At 40.3% G+C, this 21,677-nt stretch overlaps 3 protein-coding genes across 5 annotated transcripts; 1 reads left to right on the top strand and 2 right to left on the bottom strand.

The window, feature by feature from the left end:
- Positions 1–594: 594 nt before the first annotated feature.
- On the bottom strand, positions 595–5,265 carry zdhhc11 (zinc finger DHHC-type containing 11). 3 transcript variants are annotated; one of them, XM_046399709.1, is made up of 11 exons: positions 5,029–5,265; positions 3,639–3,857; positions 2,980–3,158; positions 2,763–2,864; positions 2,522–2,646; positions 2,242–2,397; positions 2,026–2,144; positions 1,884–1,933; positions 1,729–1,792; positions 1,567–1,645; positions 595–1,356 (listed from the first exon to the last, which is right to left on the bottom strand). In XM_046399709.1, the coding sequence occupies exons 2-11, from the start codon at positions 3,855–3,857 to the stop codon at positions 1,217–1,219; spliced, it is 1,233 nt and encodes a 410-aa protein (XP_046255665.1). In that variant the 5' UTR covers positions 5,029–5,265; the 3' UTR covers positions 595–1,216. The 3 variants fall into 3 exon arrangements, with proteins under 3 accessions (XP_046255665.1, XP_046255664.1, XP_046255666.1); XM_046399708.1 differs by having other exon boundaries at positions 4,846–5,247; XM_046399710.1 differs by lacking the exon at positions 5,029–5,265 and adding an exon at positions 4,654–4,675.
- Positions 5,266–5,746: 481 nt separating this feature from the next.
- On the bottom strand, positions 5,747–11,967 carry brd9 (bromodomain containing 9). The gene is made up of 17 exons (XM_046399705.1): positions 11,795–11,967; positions 10,956–11,176; positions 10,736–10,864; positions 10,515–10,653; positions 10,349–10,406; positions 9,590–9,734; positions 9,386–9,496; positions 8,840–9,024; positions 8,566–8,698; positions 8,313–8,388; positions 8,095–8,190; positions 7,871–8,003; positions 7,661–7,772; positions 7,461–7,517; positions 7,272–7,377; positions 6,237–6,407; positions 5,747–6,043 (listed from the first exon to the last, which is right to left on the bottom strand). Exons 1-17 carry the CDS (start codon positions 11,841–11,843, stop codon positions 5,943–5,945), a joined length of 2,022 nt encoding a protein of 673 aa, XP_046255661.1. The 5' UTR covers positions 11,844–11,967; the 3' UTR covers positions 5,747–5,942.
- Positions 11,968–12,104: 137 nt separating this feature from the next.
- On the top strand, positions 12,105–18,086 carry trip13 (thyroid hormone receptor interactor 13). Its single transcript, XM_046399707.1, has 14 exons — positions 12,105–12,497; positions 12,710–12,778; positions 13,168–13,318; positions 13,410–13,536; positions 13,901–13,956; positions 14,047–14,137; positions 14,229–14,301; positions 14,390–14,453; positions 14,534–14,620; positions 14,799–14,905; positions 15,080–15,233; positions 16,811–16,923; positions 17,048–17,117; positions 17,202–18,086. Exons 1-14 carry the CDS (start codon positions 12,475–12,477, stop codon positions 17,295–17,297), a joined length of 1,281 nt encoding a protein of 426 aa, XP_046255663.1. The 5' UTR covers positions 12,105–12,474; the 3' UTR covers positions 17,298–18,086.
- Positions 18,087–21,677: the final 3,591 nt, after the last annotated feature.

The raw sequence follows: 21,677 nt of genomic DNA, 5'->3' as shown, positions 1-21,677 counted from the left end.
ACTGTAGCTGCTTCCATTGCGCCACCGTGTGGTTAGAAGCAGCATATAATTGAACTGGTAATTTCAGCAGTGGTTCACACTCAGGTCAGTATCCACGGCAGGCTTTTTCTTTTCAAATCTTCTGCCCGGCATCAGTACCACTCTTAGGATATTTGCTTAGTTATCTTTGTTAGGTCCATTCCCAGAATGGGCTTCACTTCCACTGGTTTTGTTATGTTAAATTCCATCTTCCTGTTGGGTTACTGAATGTGTCTGTATTACCTAATATCATATTATTTTGCCATTCCATAAGTGATAAATATGTCCTTAAATGTAGCCTCTTGCAGTGTGTTTTCCCCCCATCTTGTATGAAAGGAAAAACAAATACATATCTACACACAGTGCTTCAATATTTTGTCTGCACCCAACAGGGGTCTCATGAGGGACAGACAAAGCACTTGCTGGTGAATAATTGTTCATATGCGGCTGCTAAATGCAAATTGTTCAGCTTAGGATAAAGACACTTGAGGAACCTTTAGAAGATGTGGTGGGACTTTGGGTGTCTGTAGTGCCACTGTGTGGTCAAGCAGGCAACAAGAAGAGCCAAACATACAGTGTAAATTCACATTCTTTACTATCAAATTTAGCTATAACTGTCACTGGACACTGCCAGCTTTGTGAACACAATTCACAAAACAGCAATAGAAAGCTGAAGTGCTGTCCCCCTTTCAAGTTTGTGTCCACTCCACAACTTCCAGTTAGAATTTTGCCACACAAAGTTTTCTCTTTGTTCATCAGGTAAAATGACAAGATGCTAACTGCTACTGTCAGCACAGCAGTCAATATGCATTTGGCTGAGAGTAAAAAGAGTAAAAGAAGGTGCCAAAATCTACCCGAGAAAAACTTGTGGAACAGAGACTAACATGCAGCAGGGCTGGACTTTGGCTCTCTATTTAAGTCAGAGAGATAAAACAACACTAAAGAACTCAACCATCATCATAAAAGCAAGTCATGTAGATAAAAAGGAACAAAATATAGATATGGCTCCACAGTTATTAATGGCTAAAAAATATTGTTCAACAGTTTGATGTGTGACAAACTGTGCTTTCAAGTCCAACACACCCTACGTCCTCGGTCCATGGGCCGCATGGGTCAGTTTCATAAAGTATATTTTCAGAAGAAATAGTTCCTGAGAGCAGCATATCCTGATGCACCGCCATGCAGGAATCAGCTCCCGCTAAGTATCATCTGGAGTCATAACTGAGCTGCCCAAAGGGTCCTGAACTCCAGGAACTCCATCAACTGACTTCACACTGCTGTTCTGAGCCTCTTCAGTGTCAAGTGGCCAGCTTTTGATGCTGCTCAGACACATTTCCCCTTTGAGACACAGGAAACAAAAGGAGTCATCAGACAAACAGACACACCTGTAACATCATTCCTGTCACAAATACTGTGAACCTCTTCTGTGTTGTATTTATTTGTATTATAATGTAAAGCATTTTAAATATTTCTGCTCCTCCATCTTTGTAAACAGAAAGATTAAGATGGAAAAGAGGTGAAAAGTGGTAAGAGCAGTCAAATACTTACTTGCAGTGTTCTCTGTGGGATTTTCTGTGCCGTAATGGAAACTATTCTCCTTTTCTGCTGATTGCTTGAAGTTTTCCAACTAGACCAAAACAAATTTTTAATGCAGTTTTTCCATTTCCATTCCAAAACTCACTGAAAGGCGACATAAGTAGACATACTTACCTCTGTGCATATGGACTCTGAAAGTCGGCTTGTGATGGGGCCTTTATTGTCAAATTTGCAGGTACTGCAGGAAAACCAAAATGGCATTAAACACTGCCCTCTACAGAATTAGCTTTAATAATCGTATAACGAAAACTGTAAGGAATCAGCCTGACCTTGAACTCTGTGATAATGCTGGCTCACAGGCAATGGAGCTCTCTTGATTCTTTTACAAGAAAAAAAAGAAAAAAAGGTTGTTTTACCAACACGACAGTATGAACAAGAGGCGGACATTGAGAGGCAAAGAACCCATCTCACCTGTGGGGTCTTGTTATTGATTTTTGCATCATGCGGATTTCCTGTCTCCGAGTCTCGGTTTCTTGCTCCTTTCTGGCGCTGCATCTTCACATAATCATATGTGCTTATACCTTTATAAACTGTAAGGCCAAGAGGAGAAACAGCAGAGGAAAACGAAGAGGATTAATGACTGGGTGAGAAGAAAAGAGCTCTATCTTCAGAACTGTGAAGACTCACAGAGGTAAAAGTGGAAACACAGCAGATGGCCGAGCAGCAGCAGGGAGGTGATGCTCAACATGATGGTTATGAAGGCTAATATAAGGAGACCAGCTGAACCAGTCTTTATGGGTGCTAATGGTAAAAACACCAGCCAGGTGTTATTCCCCAGCATGCCTACAGAAAGAACGAACAACACACATACATCTTTTAATGATGCAATTAATAAAAAATATATTATCAAAGCTAGCACTATGCAATGCATTCAGTCCTAAGAAAGCGCAACATTACGGTGACTTACTATCAAACTGTGGGGCCGTCCGTAGAGTGTTTGGATTCAAGTAATGCTGAATAAATATGAACAAGATGACAATAACCAGCAACAGGACACCTAGTGCAGCTGAGGACAGGGCCACAAAGAAGCACCTGAAGACAACACACAAAACCTGGTTTAAATCTGTATAACACTCCATATGTCACTTAACTACCAGCCATAAAGTCAGATCAGGAAGTACACCAGTTCACCCAAAACGCTGTCTTACCAGTAGTTTCTGCCGCCCACGCAGGTGTTCAGCCATTTGCAATGGTGATCAAAGTCTTCCACACACTTGTTGCAAACACCACAGTGTTTTACTCTGGGGCCGCTATATGAAGATTCATCATATCAACATCATTTATCACAACTTTTTCATGGTTACCAGATGTTAGCTCTATTAAAACACAAAAACACATGGACACAGTACTGCTTTGAATACATACACCTTGACATCACACAGATAGCAGCGTAAGTCCTGGATGACGTGTGGCTGCTTTGTCCGGTCAAAAAGCGGCACTGGACTGGAATAGTTCTTCTTGCCCCGCACACTGGCATCTGCTGGGTCTATGGTCACAGCAGCAATATGGGCAAATAAGTGCACGATAAATGCTATAGCCATCATCTGTACATAACAAGAGTCAAGGGGAATAGCAATAATACTGGCAAAATAGTGCAATGTGTGATAAAGTGCACTATTGTGAGGGGTATAAGCAAGAAAGCAAGCAAGAAACTGCAAACTGTTGCACACAAGTGGATCTTTTGTGTGAGAAATAAAGTCATTTCTGAAAAAAACTGTTCTTTTGGCTGAGTGAAGCTTCAGTTACATAAACCAGCACTGACATCATGCAACATTCAACATGTGACAAAACCCACCACTGATTATGTCTTCTGGGCTTAACAGAAACCACAGAAACAGAGAGAGTCACATCTGGTGTGACTGCAGCCCATACAGACAGGCCACACAACTAAATCCTTGTCTTGTCCAGCAGTGCAAACAAAACCTTAGCAGAGACTAATGTTTGCTCCATATTCAAATCTGAAAGCTACACACTTAACAGTCAGCTAAAATGACAGCAATTCTTCAGCTCCGCATTAAGGATACAGCATAGGCCACGTGGTTCCACGGCAGAGGCAGGAGAGGGATGTAGATGCCGAAGCTGACTATGGCGAGGTAGCTGTACAGAAGCCAGCCAACCACTTGGAAAGCCTGAGGAGGCCAAGACCAGCCATTCATCCTGGGAGGCTTGGAGGGGACCAGCTCGTTTCTACTGTTGCCACGCACGGGAGACGTGCGTCTCAGCCTTTGACTGAAGCAGTTCATCTGGACCGTGCAAGAGGAGGAGATCGGACACAGTCAGTTGAGAAAAACATTCCTGCATAAAGTCTTTAAAACATCCATCTGTACCTTCGCACACACTACACAATTGTGGCATCAGTGAGGCCACATTTGCTGGGGAAATGAGTTAGGAAAATGAGTTGAGCTTAATGATAGTGACTGTTCAACCATTATGAGCCTACGCTTAGTTACTACTGGGTGTTTCAATGCAACAGCCTCGGGTTAACCTCACTGGTGTAAATGGGCTGGACAAAATATCAGAAACGCCTTTCAGGAATATAATTCAACAAGTGTGCCAACTAGCCTCGAGAAAGACCATAACGTTGGATCAGCACCCTCCTAAACTGTTTCGGCAAAGACTCGAGTGTTTGATGCTTAATATACTGGAGGCGGTGGGACAGAAGCAGTGGACCTTATATCTTAAATGCCAAAGACAACAATACATCTAAATAACAAGGAAGATATCAACACGTGGCCCACACATAACAGCTGATACAGAAGGGAAGAGTTGCTCAAAGAGCAACATCCCTTTCCTTGTAAAAAAAAAAAAGGCTCTGTAATCACATGTTTGGCTCTTGGCCTTGCACAATACTTGAACCATCCGAGCCAAAAATGCGACAGATGAGCTAAAAACCTGGAAACAAACAACAGTTTGTCGGCCTTATAACAAGAAGGCAATTATTATTATTTTTTTTTTTTTTGGTTTATCACTGCAGTTAGACCTGTGGATGAAATTTAAAGCCAGTTGCCAAGTAAATCGGTGATAAATGAAACTTCCTACTGTTGGTCTTCTTGGTAGTTGCTGCCTCTGTTTTGCAGGTTATTTGCTTTAGCACACGCCGCATTTTACGTTTAGCGTTAATTAAAACACCGCCCATTCGGATATTTTACATTTTACACTTAACACCACGCCAACAGTAGCCTGTAGGAAAATGTGTCTGTACAAAGTTTTAGTCCATAAAGAATGACTCACCTTTGCTAGGGAAAGCGACCGTAAAATTAAAACAATATTCTCTTGTTCAAATACAGACGGAGATTTCCACCGCACGATGGCCCATGATTAGTTTGTCAGACGGGCAGGTGTTTCAGTAAGCAAACTTCACATGGTGAACAAACACACACCGCCAACACAGAGAGAAACAACTAAAAAAATCACCAGTAAAAATGGGTAAAATGCTCCAGCGTCCTTGGATTTGTATCACCGAGAGACGTGAGTCAGAAGTTGAAGAATCAACTCACTCAGCAGGTCATCGCGGCGCTATGGAAACTGCCTTACTGCGCATGTGCGCCATAAGCACTCTTCAAGATACCCACGTTTCTGTGTTTGTTTGTTTGTTTGTTTTTCTTCAGTTAAAGCTCCTCTGCGACTGATTAAACATGCATACAGTTTGGCTACCAAACGTAGTCTCTGCCATGCTTTCTAACTATTTTAGGCCCTTAAGAATATAAGCCTGCTAAAAATTTGCCAGTGTTCAAAGAGGGAACTGCAAACGAGATAAATACAACTTCTGCTTTCAACAAATAAATCCTTTCCCCCCTGTTTCTCTTTATGCTGAAATGTAAATGCACTGCATGTATATTTCTTTATTTTCACTTCCTTTTTGTGTTTCCACATACTGAAACATCCTACAGTAGCAACCATTGCTCAGTGTAACTATATGAGTGGAAGTTTACTACTGCATAAATGAGGACTCAGCAGCGCATCTTTACTGCAGCCAGACGATCTTAAAACATCCTTTTACTGTAAATTTGACTACATTTGGGTGTGCATTACCAGTAGACAGTTCCTACATTTACAGCTGTTCCCACAACCTGTGTAATGCAGCTGATAATAGTTATTTTCGTTTGCTCACTGAACCACACACATTTATAAATACAGGTGCAAGTATTTATTTCTCAAGTGTCGCACTGATACAAAAACATACGGTTACACTACAAACAGACTGTACAGTCATACTCAGTTCTTTAAAACAGGTTAGAGGCTCTTGCTGTCTCCACAGTGTTTAAACAGTCCAAGGCTGAGGACTCAGTGCTGTTAACACCAGGATAACAAAATGGCAGTGTGTGTGGTCAGCTGTTGGCTGTGCTCTCAGGCTCCGGTGACTGCAGGAACTCATAGGGGTCATGAACCATTTCAGACTGGTCGCCAACGCCCAGGTGTGACGGACTCCCTGTGGATAAAAGAAATGTTGTTTATATTGTTGCTCTGGTGTTACTATTCTGCAGAAAGCAAAGAAACTTTTGCAGAGAAGTTGAAGCCATACTGAGATGACATTTACTGACAATATGATGATAAATTGTTACTGAAAAGCATTAATGGTGCTCCTTTATTTATCTTTTTAGTTTTGTTCCTGTTGCAGATACCTAAGTGATGCTGGTCCCTCTCTGAGGCATTAGAGAGGGAGGACAGGTTGGATGACGGTCTGGAGCCGACTCGGTCGACCTGAGCCTCGTGGAACTCCTGCAGGAGTTTGTCTGCATCGTCAAAGTGCTGTTGGCCCTCTTCGTTCCCCGGCTCTTTTTTCACTGTTTTACCTGATGATAAAGATTGAAGGTAAGATCATCGTAGGAAATTAAACGAACGAACAAGTACACACAAAAGGCATAAGAGGTGCATATTAATAGACTAGCTAAATGTTTATGCAAGGAAAAACAGCCAAATCCACCATTTAAAGCAGAAAAGTCAACATGGAGCATCTTATCCAACATGTCTGTCACTGTAGTTTGACTGCTCAGTGTGTTGCAAAATGTAGCAAAAAGTGCTCAAGAATTTTAATAGGATTAAGCCTATAATGCAGAGCCGTGTGTAGTCTTAGTATTAAAAGGCATTACATATCTTACCACCTTAAAAGGAAATCATCCACAGCAAATCTGCCATATGAGTGCAGGACTTATGGATAGTGTAAAAGTGTGACATTTTCTCAGTTTTGGATATGAGGAGATATATTAGGTAGGTGTTAATTTAAAATTAGACATTTTACAGGTGATACAGGCTATAACATGTTATGTGTTATACAATCTGCTGACTGTTTACTATAAGTGTCAAAAAGAACTGCTGAACTGACACAAGATACCAGTGGATTAATTGTGCACAATTAGCTAACCCAAACCCTGTCATTAACCATACCATTAACTACTGTCAATAACTAACCACAGTTTCGTAATAAATAATTCTCCTGCCTCTGTCCAGAACTTAAATGGGTATTTGTCCTTCACATATACTTTATAGATTTCTGATGAAGAACAACTGACAGATGACAAATGAGTGGTGATAGTCACAGACAACACAAGTTAATATCCAAGAATGCACCGCGATTCCAGTTTCTTAAAGGGCTATGGCTGAATCATTGCTTTACATGTAAAAGCAGCGACTTAAGGGATTTTGAAAAGGATAATCACCTAATGAGTTCAGCATGGATATATCCAGAGACATATCAGGATAGTTCTTCATTGACATGAAGTCCAGGACTGAGCCACTCTCTCCCAGGCCAGTACCATCTGCCATCTGAACAAAAACATGCAGCTTCAATCAGACAGTCAAGCAACTATTTAAATGTCCCATCACTTGTAACAGAAACTACAGCATACCTGCATGTCACAGATGTTGGATTTGGTTTCATCAGGTTTCGGCATCATATTTCTTTTCTGAAATGTAAAATACCATCATACATATAACAGGCCTGCGTTGCAGAAACCAGACTGTAGTAGATTTAGTCAAGACAATCCCAGAGATGGATGCAATGTGTGTGACAATGTGTCATGCTGTAATCCAAATACAAGTCAGATACCTGTCGGATTTGAGTGACAGCTTTACTGTGATCGCCTGCCGTCATTTTGTCCAGAAGCTCATCGACATAACGCTTTGTGAGACTTTCACAGCCCTTGACAAACTCCTGTATGCTGAGGGTAAATGTAAACATATTAGAAGCTAAAAGAGTACACTTTTTTATATGAGATCAAATCTCTAAATTTAATCTGCAACAGCAAAGTCCTCGTACCTGAGAGCACATTGTACCCCTGTGTCGTCTCCATAGGCCGAATAGAGCATGTCCACCTCATCAGACAGCAGGTCTGGGAAGACGGAGTTCTTCTGAAGGCTCTGAACGTTGTAGGCACTGCTGAGAAATGTTACTACACAGGAGGAGAATGAAAAAAAAATGAATGAGACAAATTAAAACAACTACTATGGAATAAATCAACGAAAGTACACTTCAGGACATACCTTTGTGTCTCCTGTCATCTTTAAAGCCCAAGGTCGTTAATCCAGGCAGAAGCTTATTGGACAGAGAACTCAGGTCCACTTTATGAGTCTCCTCTTCTGCAAAAGATTAAGAACAATTTGCTTCTTACTCAGATATTCACTTATTATACTAATGTTGTGCAGATCTTACATGAACACAGGGTTCTAAAAGACGTTTAAAGGACTCCACAATAACAAACCTTCTGCATCAGGATCAAGTTGATTCACAACAGTATATATGAGAGAACTGTCTGTCTCTTTACGCAAGTAGCCAATCTGAAAACACAGAAGAGAGAGAATATACTGTCAATACAAACTACACTGATGGAAAGAAGGTAAGTCCATGCATTCACACATTCAACTGCTTCAGCAACACTTCACGGTAGAGTCAAAGTTGACCTGGAAACATCATACGTGAGTAGGAATTTATACACAACAAGTTAGGTGGAAAACCTTAGAGTTGGGCATGTATCTGTTGATCCGATCTCGAGCTTCATCTGCAGAATGTTCGACAAGTGCCAGAACATGCTCCTCTGCCGTGCTGTCAGTCAAGCTGCAAGCGTTTCCCTCTGGTTCATACAGATAACTGAAATAACAGAAGTGAAAGTGTTATCAGTTCATTAAACCAACAGGGTGCTGAGTCACAGAACATCAAAGGCTCAAGACTTCATTCTTAAATGTATACAAGAAGTCTGGTCTTAATATGGGTATGAGAAAAAAGAACTACCTGATGACTTCTTTCATGACTTTAACTGGTTTCTTGGACTTCTTAGCCGATTCCACTGGGATGGGGATGATCTCTGGAGGAGGTATTTCAGCTGTGAGGTCTTCATCTCCCAAAATGGCTGCCTGCTGGGTGTAGTCCATGTCCTGCATGAAAGACATGCTGCGCTTCAGAGCCAACAGTCTTTCCTGCACACAAGGAGAAGGGAAAAAGGGACGACGCTCAACGTGTGAACAAGAGAGCAAATGCAAAAGAAGGAAACAATCAAAAGATGCTGATGATGCAGTGATGTTTTAAATCCACCCCTGACACAACAATAGTGACTGACTTCTTGTGATGACCTTCTTTGGGTTACTACAGACAAATTAGTTTTATTTGTGTATATAACTCCTATTACTCAGCTGCTGGGAACAAGAAAATGTCCTAATGCGTTGAATATATTCCATTACAGCACTGCAGTCTGTCTGCTGCAAATTTATTCTAACCCACAGGGGAAGTGAAGCACTACTGATTACTTTTCATTGAAGTCAAAGCACAGGACATTATTACCTTGCTCATCATCTTGAATCCTGTATGGAGCAGCTTCTTGGCAGCCTTGTAATAGACAGTCTCTGGTCGGTTGTACACCATGGCGTTGTCACACATCAGTTTAAAGTCTGCCTGAAGGGCAAAAAGTATTCCGGCAGGTATGAGAAAAACGCGCACATACTTTCACGGTATAAGATTCAAAATTCGTACTCTCAGTATCCTCACCTTGAACTCTGTAACTGTGTTGTACTCATTGTTTCTAATCTTGTCCTTCATGGTGCTGAAGTCCATAGGATGTTTGATGATGACTGAGTAACCAGGAGCAATTGCATCCGTTACTGGAAATGCAAAGAATCCATGGGGGTCTTTCCTGGAAAGACAAGTGACACAACATCAGTGTTATCCCGCACAGCACAAACATTTAGATGTGTTTAGGACTTTAGTGTTTTTGTTTGATCATGTTCGGACATGTTATCAGTCTTGTCAGTGTGATCAATATGAACGTGTTAATAGAAATCTTTGGGTAAATGCATCAACAAGAACACACAGTAGTTATCTTTGTATTGGTATGTGGACATTGCATGGAACAAACAAGAAAGGCAAAAGTTGCTATATTAGAGCCATTAAAACCAAAATGGGACAAGTTGCATGCAAAGGCTTGAGGGTGATGTAAAAACGGAAAAACCAAAATGAAAATGTTTTATCTTTTGGACACTGCAACTGTGTTCAGTAAAGTCCATGGCAAATTTACTGTGAATATTGTGTTTGATGGTGTTCATGTTTGAGGAAAATCAGCTCCCCCAAAACAATAGGACTTATCCTCAACAACAAATATCAGCCTTACCCATAACCCTCAGTTAACCTTTCATCTTAACAGTCCTGGATCTTTAAAGTATTGACTCTGCAGGAGCATCAATGTGGTACTGACAGGACAGAAAGCCAACATTACAGATCCAGCAATTAGAATGAATCAGTATTCCTCACCTCTGCAGTTGCCTCAAAAAGTGTTCCAGCAGTTGCTGACGAGGAGTGGACTCATTCTCTGCAATGGGCAGACATAAAAAATTACAAATAAACAACTGCTCAGATTAAATGCAATGTTTGCTTGCCAATAAAATCTGACGATATTGTCATGGACAGAAATTCTGACCTTGTTGCGTCCTGCATGCTCTGACTGGTCTATCTCCTTGCTGTTCAATTTCCACTTTCACATTGGGGTGAAACTCCTCCACTTCAGGCTCCATCTCGTACTCTCTCTCTCGCTCTTTCTTCTTCTTCTTCTCTTCAGGCTGATGAGATATGAATGTCTTATTAGCGAAAACATTAATCATCTATTGGTTATGTTCTTTGAATTAAATTAAATATACTCACCTCTAATGCTATACTTATACTTTTTGACAATGTGAAAGGCTCTACAGGTACACCAGTACTTGTTGCGGCTGTAGCAGCTGCAGCCTCTGATTCATTCTGCTCTCGTTCTCTCTTCTTCCTCTTTTCCTCCTATTGGATGGAATGAAATGATGCAAACCAATTATGAAATAAAAGTGGCAAAAAACTTTGGTGGTACCAGTTAGAAATTGAGTAAACTAACCTTCCGCCGCCTTCTCTCTTCATCATCCACATATTTGTCTTTATCCTTCTCAGATTTCTTCTTCTTCTTCTTCTTTTTCTCTTTGTGGCGTTCTCGTTCATGGTCTGATCTGTCATCGTAGTAGCTGGAATCATGGCCCGAACCAGAGAGCTCTGTCACCTCACTTCCACCAACTTTGAGCACAAGCTTCAGGGGCTTCTCCAGAGCCTTGTCCTCATAGTCTACAAACAAAATAAACAAGAGGAAGGCAACAGATGGAAATCAGGTTGTGGGAGGAGTAGGGGAGCATGTAGGATGATGTTGCAGTTAGGACAGCAGGAATACTGTAAATTTTAACTAATACCAAATAGGCTGTGTATTGTGAAAAGAGTGGATGTAAAAAGATGTAACTTTTCAGTTTGGGAAAATCCACAACAACAATCCACAACATACTGTATTGTATTCTTTTGTCTTGTTTTATTGGAGGTTATTCAATAGCTGTTGTTTTCACTTAAATAGTAATGAAACTACGGATCAAACTATTCAAAATGACAGTACAGAAACACGAAAATGAGACGTATCTCAGCTTGCTGACTGGAACTTCCAAGCAGAGCCATAAAACGAACAAAACATATTTTAATATAAGAACAAACCAATTCACTCAGGATTTTACATTATACCAACAGTGGATGAAAACTAGATCAAAGTGATGTGCACCACCTTGGTTAACATTTACAAAAAACTATACAAATCTCATGTCTTTCCCAGCTAAGCTAGCCAGCCAAGCTAAGCTAGCTGTCGTAAGGCTAGCTGGAACAAAAGCGATGCGGTAACTAATAGGAAAATGTGCATTCAGGTACCATCGACCGTTCTCCACTCCGGTTTATGTTTCTTGTGCTTTTTCCCCATGTTTGCGTATTCACATCCGAAGTCTCACGTTTATTGAAATTATGCTATCAATGGTCGCTAACGTTAATCCCGTTGTAACAAATCTTTGCAACAAGAGAGCTAGCAGCAGGCGGATGTGGTACTCCAAAACAAATGATGTATTTCCGATGTAACAAATCGGAGCAAAACATCACAATAATCACGTAGGAACGGGCGTCTACAATCCATAATTTCAGTTCATTTTATCACAAATCGATTATGGGTTTATATAGCCGAGATGAGCAGAGATAATTGGTTTATATTTATTCTGCAGCAGTAGGCCCGCTTTTAAGTTAGTCTAACGTTTGACGGAACAGATGGAGATACGGCGTGTTTAACACGGGAATGTTTTATAAAATTTATTTTCTGATTATAAACTGACCTAATTTTACAATTATGATGGGTTAATGTAAACACGACCTGGTTCTACATTCTCCGGTACGGTAGGGGGCGGTATGCGTCTAAAAGTTGGTGTTGCAATCCGCAAACTAACGCAAGGAAGAAGAAGAACAAATCAGCGCGCTGAATTCGAGTCTCGTCTGTCTGACAGCACAGCGGACCGCCGATAGTTTCTTGATAGCCTACCAGGACTGTTGTTGATGCTAGTAATCATATGGATAACGTAAATGGTATAAGGTACGGCTTTAGTTCCCTCGATGTAGCAAACTGTTTACCTTTACTCTTTTAGACATGTTATGGTGAGCCAGCTATGTTAGCTAGCTACAACATTGCCAGCTTGCTTAGCTAACGAAAAGGAAAATACCTTTAGGTTAAGCAAAGTACAAGACTAAACACTAAGTGGATGGATCCAGCTTTTTAAGCTCTAAATGTTGCTCTAATGTACACAGTTTTACAGGAATGGAGGTGGGAAACCAGAAGCCAAACGTTAATGTGGAGGTCCATGTTAAATCTCAAAGGTGGGTTCGCTGAGCATCAACATCAACACATCAACACATGTATGGAGTCCAGATCATATCAAACCACAGAGTCTACCACTATTGCAAAAATGTCACACATGTTAAAATACAGTTTAACTGACTACAACCTCTAAAGTAGTGTGCAGTGAGTAAAACCCTTTAACAAGTAAATTAAAGTAACATTTTCGTCGTTTCTGTACGGTAGGAAACACGCAATAACGCTTCACCCTTAGTCTTACAAAGCAGTATTCATATTAGTATTGGTGTATGGTATCACAGATACGTGTATGGTATCACAGATGGGACCAGTTTTTATACTAATGATAACCTAATCATGTCATCGTCACTGTACTTTCCTGTTCACTTAAATTTTTTTGTTCATGTTTTAGCACAGCTAAACTGTCTGATGTGAGGACACATGTCCTGGCTCTGCTGAATCGCCACAGCATGGTTTTTGGAAATTACAGATGGACAGAGTTTGATGAAGAATTCCTGCAGAAGCATGTGGAATCTGTTGTTCTAGTTGATCTTGGAGAAATGGTATCACATTTTATTGTCGATTCAAAGACTTAATGATGCTTTGCAGTTTTTTGTCTTTTTGTTTTATTTCATGAGCATTTCTCTCCGTCAGCCTCTTGATTTGGGGAACTGCTCTCTGTCCATTCACATCTTCACTCTGAATGAGGATGGACCCAGCACACTCAGTTTGGAGGAGGATGAGGAGCTTTCAGCTGCCAATCACTGGTTGCTGCCAGCAGGTGACACTGGACATTGTGGAGGACAGCACATTTTCTAGCACATCATGTTGAGAAAAAAAAAATAGTTAAATTATTTCTTAGTTTGATTTATTTCCAGTAGAAGGTGGACAGGCAGGCAAGATCTTCAGAAAAGCGTCACTGTACAGGCATACAGTTCTTTATTCAGTAGTACCTAATGACGATCAATCTAAAATGCCTTTAAGTAGGAAACATCCCCAGGCAGGCAATAAGGGCTTCTCTGCACATGAGTTCAGTTTACTGGAATCCATTCTAATATATGTGAATCTAACTGACGAAAGCCTCATTTAAAATTGTGTCTCCTATTAGAATTTTCTTAATATTTCTGGATTTCTGTTTTCAACAGCCGAATTCCATGGGATTTGGGAGAGTCTGGTTTATGAGAATGGGGTGAAAACTCAGGTAATGATAGTTTAATGGTAGTTGAGGGATAAGAGGAGATTATATAACTTTTATGCTCCTGATCTTCACATTGTTCTGATTTTCCCTCAGCTCCTGGATTATGTCACAACAATGATTTACTTCTCAGACAAAAATGTTGACAGCAATCTGATTTCGTGGAACCGTGTTGTGCTTCTTCATGGTAAACAACCAATAAGGAATTGCAGTAATGTTTATTGGTCGAGGATGTGCAAAAATAACTGATTTATCACTTTGTGTGTCCCTGTGTTCAGGACCCCCAGGTACAGGGAAAACATCCCTGTGTAAAGCTCTTGCCCAGAAGCTGTCAATCAGACTGTCAAGTCGGTAAGACGATCCTCATTTTAGTGAAACCGCTTCAGCAGAAACCAAACCTGTTTTTTTTTATTTGAAAATACTCTTCTCCTCCCTGCAGATATTCTTATGGGCAATTTGTCGAGATAAACAGCCACAGCTTGTTCTCAAAGTGGTTCTCAGAGGTACGTATTGTTCAGATGGAAGATGTTCTACATCAAGCTGATATTATTTAGGTAGTTAATTGTTCCTCTTTGTGCCACAGAGCGGTAAGCTGGTCACGAAGATGTTTCAAAAAATCCAGCAACTGATTGATGACAAAGATGCTCTTGTGTTTGTCCTGATTGATGAGGTAAAAATCTTGGACATATTGTAACTTTTGAGTGCATCCCTTCATTGCTTTGCTTCCAGATTCACTGAAATTAAACAGGCGATCTTCTTGTTCCCTTGTACCTTACTTATCCTATGTTCAGGAGTGTCTCTGCTGTGACTAAGGCTGTTCCTTTTGTAAATCTGTTTATTGTGGGTAGGTGGAGAGTCTGACAGCAGCCAGGAATGCCTGCCAGGCGGGAACGGAGCCCTCTGATGCCATCCGAGTGGTCAACTCTGTTCTCACTCAATTGGATCAGATCAAACGGTCAGGAAGCAAACTTCGTCCCGTTTTAAAACCTCTCACATACAGTAATATGACGCCTTAAAAGTTTTGCTTTCTTTTAATCGCTCTTAATTACTGTTTTCATTTTTTCACTCTAAATAAATAAAATCTGGTTTTAGTTTTGTTTATTTGGTGACTTTTGGTCTCACATTTCAGCCATTCCAATGTCGTGATCCTGACGACCTCCAATGTGACAGAAAAAATAGACTTGGCGTTTGTGGACAGAGCTGACATCAAGCAGTACATCGGACCTCCATCTGTGAATGGCATATACAGCATCTACCTTTCCTGCCTGGAGGAGCTGATGAAGGTGACCAAACACTCACGCAACATTTTTTTAATTATTTGCATTTGGTCAAAGCACATGTGCCTTAACAAGTTTTTCACTTCCATGTTCAAACTTTGGAGCTTAATTTGTGAGTATGATTCTATTAGTTTACAAGGGATTGTTTCAGGAATTTTGTAGAAATTAGGGTCAATATTTTGACACAAGACAAAATTATGGTTGTCAGGAGGTGCAAGGCTCATCAGGTGGAGGGTTGGCAGTTTGAACCCGTGCTTGTCCTGTTCAAATGTTGAAGTAATGCACTCGACCCAAATTCCTCTTTGTGCGGTCACGTGTGACAAAAAAAAAAAAAAAAAATCAGTCACTATAGTGGCTAAAAAACATTTCAGGTAACAAAGCTCCATCAAAACCTTGAGTGTGGAAACTTTGTCTCCTCCTTCTGGCAGTGAGAGTAATCGCACCAACACTGTCAAACACTGTCAGCTTATGATACACAACCCCTCTTCTCATTTCTCAGTTTGTACTTCCTCGATTGCTTTCCTCGCTGTATTTTATGATCCGCCAGATGAACACTTCTCATGACGACCTGTAGGCTCACTTTTAATTCAATTCACAATGTGGCACATTGTGACATAAGTAATATCAAGGTGAACTGACTTTAAAGGATTCAGTTAGAATACTACCCCACGAGGTGCTGCACAGATGGTGAAGGGCAGAAATCTGATTGCGCATTCACAAAAGGAAAGTTTTTAAAGTCCTGCTCCTGCCTTGTTTTGTATACTCCAATGATGGAAATGCCTCAAGACTTCTGTAAAGGATACACATGTGCATCCTCACTCATAGCTCCTCCAACAAACCTCCTCTCTCCTCGAGATACGTTTTAGGAGTTGAGACCTCCTTCAGGGGGTGTGCTGAGATCGACCTGTGGGTCACAGACAGGAGGGTGGGGGAGAGAGTATACAAAATAGAATACACAAAATGAAATACATGAGGATGAGCCCATAGATTTTTTTTTCTACACTCCTGTTTGTTGTGGCCTACTCCATTGCTATGATTGCCAGCTGTGATAAACTTCATCAGCTTCCTGTGAACATGTTTAGGAAGGGCTTGACTGTGATGGACGGTTCATTTATATAAGTCCCACAATGTAGGCTTAAAAACGCTTTAACAAAAACACATAGACATCTGATTGCGAGATAATTAGGAAAAAGAAGGAAGAATTGTCTCTTTGCCATGATTTTATTTTTCCTTTGATGGAAGGTGGCAAAAGGCAGGGCAAGAGTAATGTAAAGTGCTGAGCTGATATTAAGAAGAAAGCACTGGATCCCAGAAAATTATCTTTAAAATTACGGTATTAGTTTTGAAACAGAAAGCAATCTAACCATCCTGGCAGAAAATACTGTTCTTTGACTCAATAAAGAAGTGATCTGTTAAGATGATGTGTGTTTTGCACTGTGTGTAATATTACAATGTGAAATATAGATCATATGTGCTGCAGCGAGATAATAATCTTAAACTTAAAGAGTCATAAGCAACAGTAGTACAAAATGTAATTGGGTGAGATGAATTAGAATATCCTGCTTGATGATGTGTGTGTTCAGTGCCAGATCATCTACCCCCGGGAGCAGCTCTTCACCATACTGGAGCTTGAGACGATGGGCTTTGCAGAGAGTGAGGTGTCCGAGCACAGCCTGTACCTGAGGGACATTGCAATGTGAGCACAGCCTGCCATAATGTAGAATCCGCCAAATCACAGTGTCTGCGCTCTGATCATAACAAGTAGCAGTGATAACTGTAACAGCCAGAAGCTAAGGTTTTATTTTTCTTTTCATTTCCAGAAAAAGCAAAGGTTTGAGTGGAAGAGCACTCAGGAAATTACCATTTCTAGCCCACGCACTGTTTATAAAGGTAAGTATTTGATTTTCCTCTACAGAGAGTGTGAGGGGGAAAAAGGAGTTATGTTGTTTTCTAATGTAGTTTGCTTGCCTGCAGATGCCGGCGGTGACTCTTGCAAGGTTTCTGGAGGCTATGGACCGAGCAGTGGAGAAACAGAAGGAGGAAAAAACGAACCTGGTCAACAATGTCTGAACTTATTAAAGTATCCAAAGGCTGACACGTGAGCCCTCAAATGCTATGCCTCGTTTGGAAAACCACAACTCACTCTGACAGCACCATGTTGAATATGTTGACAAGTATTAACAAATGCTACCTTTAACATAACTCTTCATGCAGGTAATTTTCATGGTGCTACTATCTTTAAAAGACCAAATCCATGTCAGTTTGAATATAGGCAGTTCGGTTTACAATGCTTGAATTATTAATGTGCTGTTAACTCGAATGTTTACTCAGTTCTTAGTTTAAACGTGATATTTTTATGTAACATGAAGCTTTAACCTTAACAGCGCCAGCATCTTCTTGTTCTCATGTTTAAAGGGGCATTTCAGATTCGTATTGGCATGCATTTTGTATCGATGCCACTGTGCACACATTAACTCACTCCGTGGGTTTTGTTGGAGATATCCCATTGAAATGGCAGCTTGTCAGACAGAATTTAAAAGCAGTCCCAAGACGGGCCCGAGGCCTCGGTGGACAACGAAGCATCAGAAATACAGAAGAGATGATGCAATTTGCTGTGGAACATTTTCTGAATGCTGTGTGGTTTGAAGAGCCTAAACATGCTGCTGTTTTGTTAGCTTTTTTTTTCTACACTGTTCATGTGTTATATGTTTTAAAAATGGATACTCCTCACACACTATCAGTTAAAAATGCCTGTCATAATGTTTATGCTAATAACAAATCCTCCTTAAGCTTTGTGAATTCATACAATCATTACAACTTTTTTTGGTATATAACATTGTAATAAACAATACTGGTTAAGCTTGTGTGTGTTGTTGAAATTCAGCAGACGCATTTCTGAGATTTTTGCAAAGCCTCAGGGCCACCGCTTGGTGACATATTGTCACAGCTTTACACACGGAAAGACGGTTTTATGCATTTTATGAGATACATGACCACAATAAGAGTACCAAGTGAAACTATCCACAGCAATAAAACCAGATTGCAGTTGACCTTGAGCTTGTTATCTAAATGTCTTCTTACTAACCAGAGAAATGACTAAAAATATAAAATGTACGTTTGCAAATCTGGAAGTAACAAAACGGCTCTTCCTGTGTAATTGTGCAGCCAAAACACAGTCGTCCTTTTATTTGACAGCCCCAACATAGGGATACATGATTACACTGTCTGACAGTGTGTGGGAGTTTTTTTGCGCACGGCTGTCACCTAAGAAGCAAACTGAAAGGTGATTCAGTTTTGAAATGTGTCAGTTCTGAACATGGTTTACACAAGCAGATCAGTGGCTCCATTGTTCATACGAACATGTTTTGCGTTCTGTGAATGCTCTGCTGCTTTGCATGTTAGCTGCCGGGTTCAGACAATGTGCCCTTTGTTTGTTGTTGGGCAACAGCTTTTTCACTTCACTTCAAAGGTGGATTCTGTAGGCTGTTCCTGAATGTCAAAGGAAAGCAAACATTGAGTTCATCTTTATTCGCACGCTTCGTTCTAGCTCAGTCCTAATCACTGTCACCTTGAATCACTGTGACCTTTTGTGTCTGTTTTATTGCAAATGAAATTTTAGTGGATTTGATTTTACTGTCTAAAGCCTGTCATTAAGATCAAGCAAAGGTTTTATACTGTAATCAAGACCCTTTTGCTTAAGAATTGGGTTTTACAAGAGACCTAGAATAAAGCCCTCGTTTCATTAAGAGGGAAACATAACTGTTGTTTGTGTGAATTATCCCTTTAATTCCCCCACATCTTTTTACACCTAATTGTTTGGTGCCTGCCATTTTCATACACCAAAGACGTTTTTATGTGAGATGAATGGCACAAGGAAGCCTGTACTTCTCTCTAATCTGATCAATGATCACAAAGTGGAGGAGGGGAAAAAAAAGGACAAGCAGAGAAAGGGAGAGCTGTACGAACGGGCTTGGTAAATAAAACCATAATTGCTCTGTCTGGAGGCCCTGTTCTTTTGACTGTAGTCGGTCCAAAACCAAGCAGCTGTTAAAAGGCAATCAAGACAGAGAAGGAAGAAAAGTCAAAAGCCTTATTGTTACAGGGATTTTTATCGCAGTTTCAAGCAGTTTGAAAATGTCCGAAAACTCCAATCAAAGCAAACAGTCTGATGTTTATCCTCTCAACCGTCGTTCAGGTACGTTGCTGAGCTGAAAGCAATGGAATATCATTGCATGTGCCAATGGTGATTCACACAGGGAGGGGGGGGGTTAACTTACACACAAACTTATAGGCATGTTAAGAAGAAAGTGAGCAGAGCTACACCCCAAACCATGGAAACTATCGCTCATTTCTCAGAGTGTAAAACTGCAGACTGAACTTACATTTTGCACTAATGTGATCTGCAAGATGATTTTCTGCAGTTTTGCCAGGGTGATGATCCTCATCCTGAGAGCCCATAAACCTTAAGCTGTGTCAGGACATCTCAATTCTTCATCCATATGACAGCCTTTGATGATAATCCAGGACTTTTGTCCATGCGAACACTGGCCTTATAAGACAATTTCAGCCCTCCCTCTCTGTTCCCAGTCTAAACTATCCTGTCATAAACTGTATGAATAGTTGTTTCTTGCTTTAGCTCTGAGATTTTTTTTTTCTCTTTGCATATGTATGTCATCCATTTAAGTGGGATGTTAGAGGGAGTAGGAGAAAGAGGATGAAGCAGAGATGCCTTGTAAAGAGGCAGAATCCTGAGAGCCGGGCTGCATAAAGAAATTGTGATAATTAGGCACGGCAAGAAGGATCAAAGAAAACTGCCATCAATGAGCTATGCAAATTTCGGCTCATCCTGTCAACGGCAGACGGTGATCTGAGAGGCCTGTGTCTATGAGAAGTCAAATGGCGGACAAATTGACAGGAAGAGCAATACAGATGCACTCCACATTCATCACGTTAAGGTGGTGAAACTGGGACACTATCACAAATAAGATGTTTCCTATGTTCCTCCAGGCAGAGCTCTTCTGTTCAGGTAATAAAGGTTGAAGACAAGATTTAGTGCACAGGCTATAATTTCTGCTCTGACAGCAGCAGCGTGGAGTGTGTGAGAGATTGACTCGAGTCTTATAATGACAGTTCACGCCTCGACAACACGCGAGGATCAAAGTAACAATTTTCTTTGTTTTGAATATATAATCTGCAGGGAAGTGGAATATTTACAAAACACCATGGTCACATTAATGTTTTCATAATGCTGGGTAAATGAATATTCCCAACACTTGGCATGGGTGCCGGGCCCGGCTTTAACACCCTGCCAAAGGAAACGAACCATAAAACTGCTTAAAGGCTTTTGAAGACTGGTACGCCACATTCTTCCGGGTTCGCTTTTAAAAACAAAAGTTTATCTCTTGGAATCTGTTGTGCACACACCTGCAGAAAACCGAACAAAAAAAAATCTCAGGAAATTATAATGGATGGTGTGTTTTTAGTTCACAGACAAGTGGCACGATCATTTGCTAAATAATATTTTTCATTGCGCTTACACGTGTTTATCCGTAGACACTTTAACAAACCAAATCTAATTTTGGTTGAAGTAGACCTAAATCTGATTCATATAAGCAAGTAGATCTAATTAACTGTTTAATGAACTAATATCTTTAGACCTTTACCTTTACACTAGTTTGATTAAAACACATTTGTGATATAATTAGGTCTAATGTGACAAATGAAGTATTGACGTTAATCAACAAAATAATTAGTATCCTCGTCATAACCTACTTTGAAAACCATGAATGGAGCTGCAGGGAAAATTGCACCAACAGAGGACGTGGTTTTACGTTTAACGACACGCGAGCCGCCAAACGAGCGTTCACTGCGTCAAGTTGAACAGAGCATATAACCGGAAAACAAATGAATGTGTTTTTCAGAATAGAAGCAAAACTTAGAAATGAAAACGTGAGCGGGTGAAGTGAAACGCATATTTGAACAAAAATATTGCATAATTTTACACAGAGGTTACAATACATTTGGTTAAAGTAAAGTAGGCCTACATATCGTCTAAACACAACAATTAGTTTTTCAACACAAAATGATTGCAACCAAAATGAACTTTTAAATACATTTTTTAAGAAGACTTTAAGTTAACTTCTAAGACTAACCAACGTGGTTATAATGTCAGAAATATTAAGGTTTGCTTTGATTTTCTTTAGTGTTCCCCCCCTCATCCTTCCGGTAATTAAGCACGTCTGAGATCAAGGACGTCAACTTTAGCGGAGAAAACTGATTTACAGTCTTTAATCATCATTCTGTTATAATGCAAACATAATTTTTTTCTTTTTTTTTCTTCTGAGCTGGCATAATCAAGTTTAAGAAGTAACTTTAGGCTAACTACAAAATTGTGTTCTTGTTTTAAACACACTTCAAAGACTTTAGGAGTAATCAGTTTATAAAACCAAT

This window comes from Scatophagus argus, chromosome 9 (genome assembly GCF_020382885.2).
Source record: "Scatophagus argus isolate fScaArg1 chromosome 9, fScaArg1.pri, whole genome shotgun sequence".
Lineage (NCBI taxonomy): Eukaryota > Metazoa > Chordata > Actinopteri > Scatophagidae > Scatophagus > Scatophagus argus.
The sequence above is the reverse complement of the archived record's forward strand: the minus strand, read 5'-3'. Positions and strand labels throughout refer to the sequence as shown.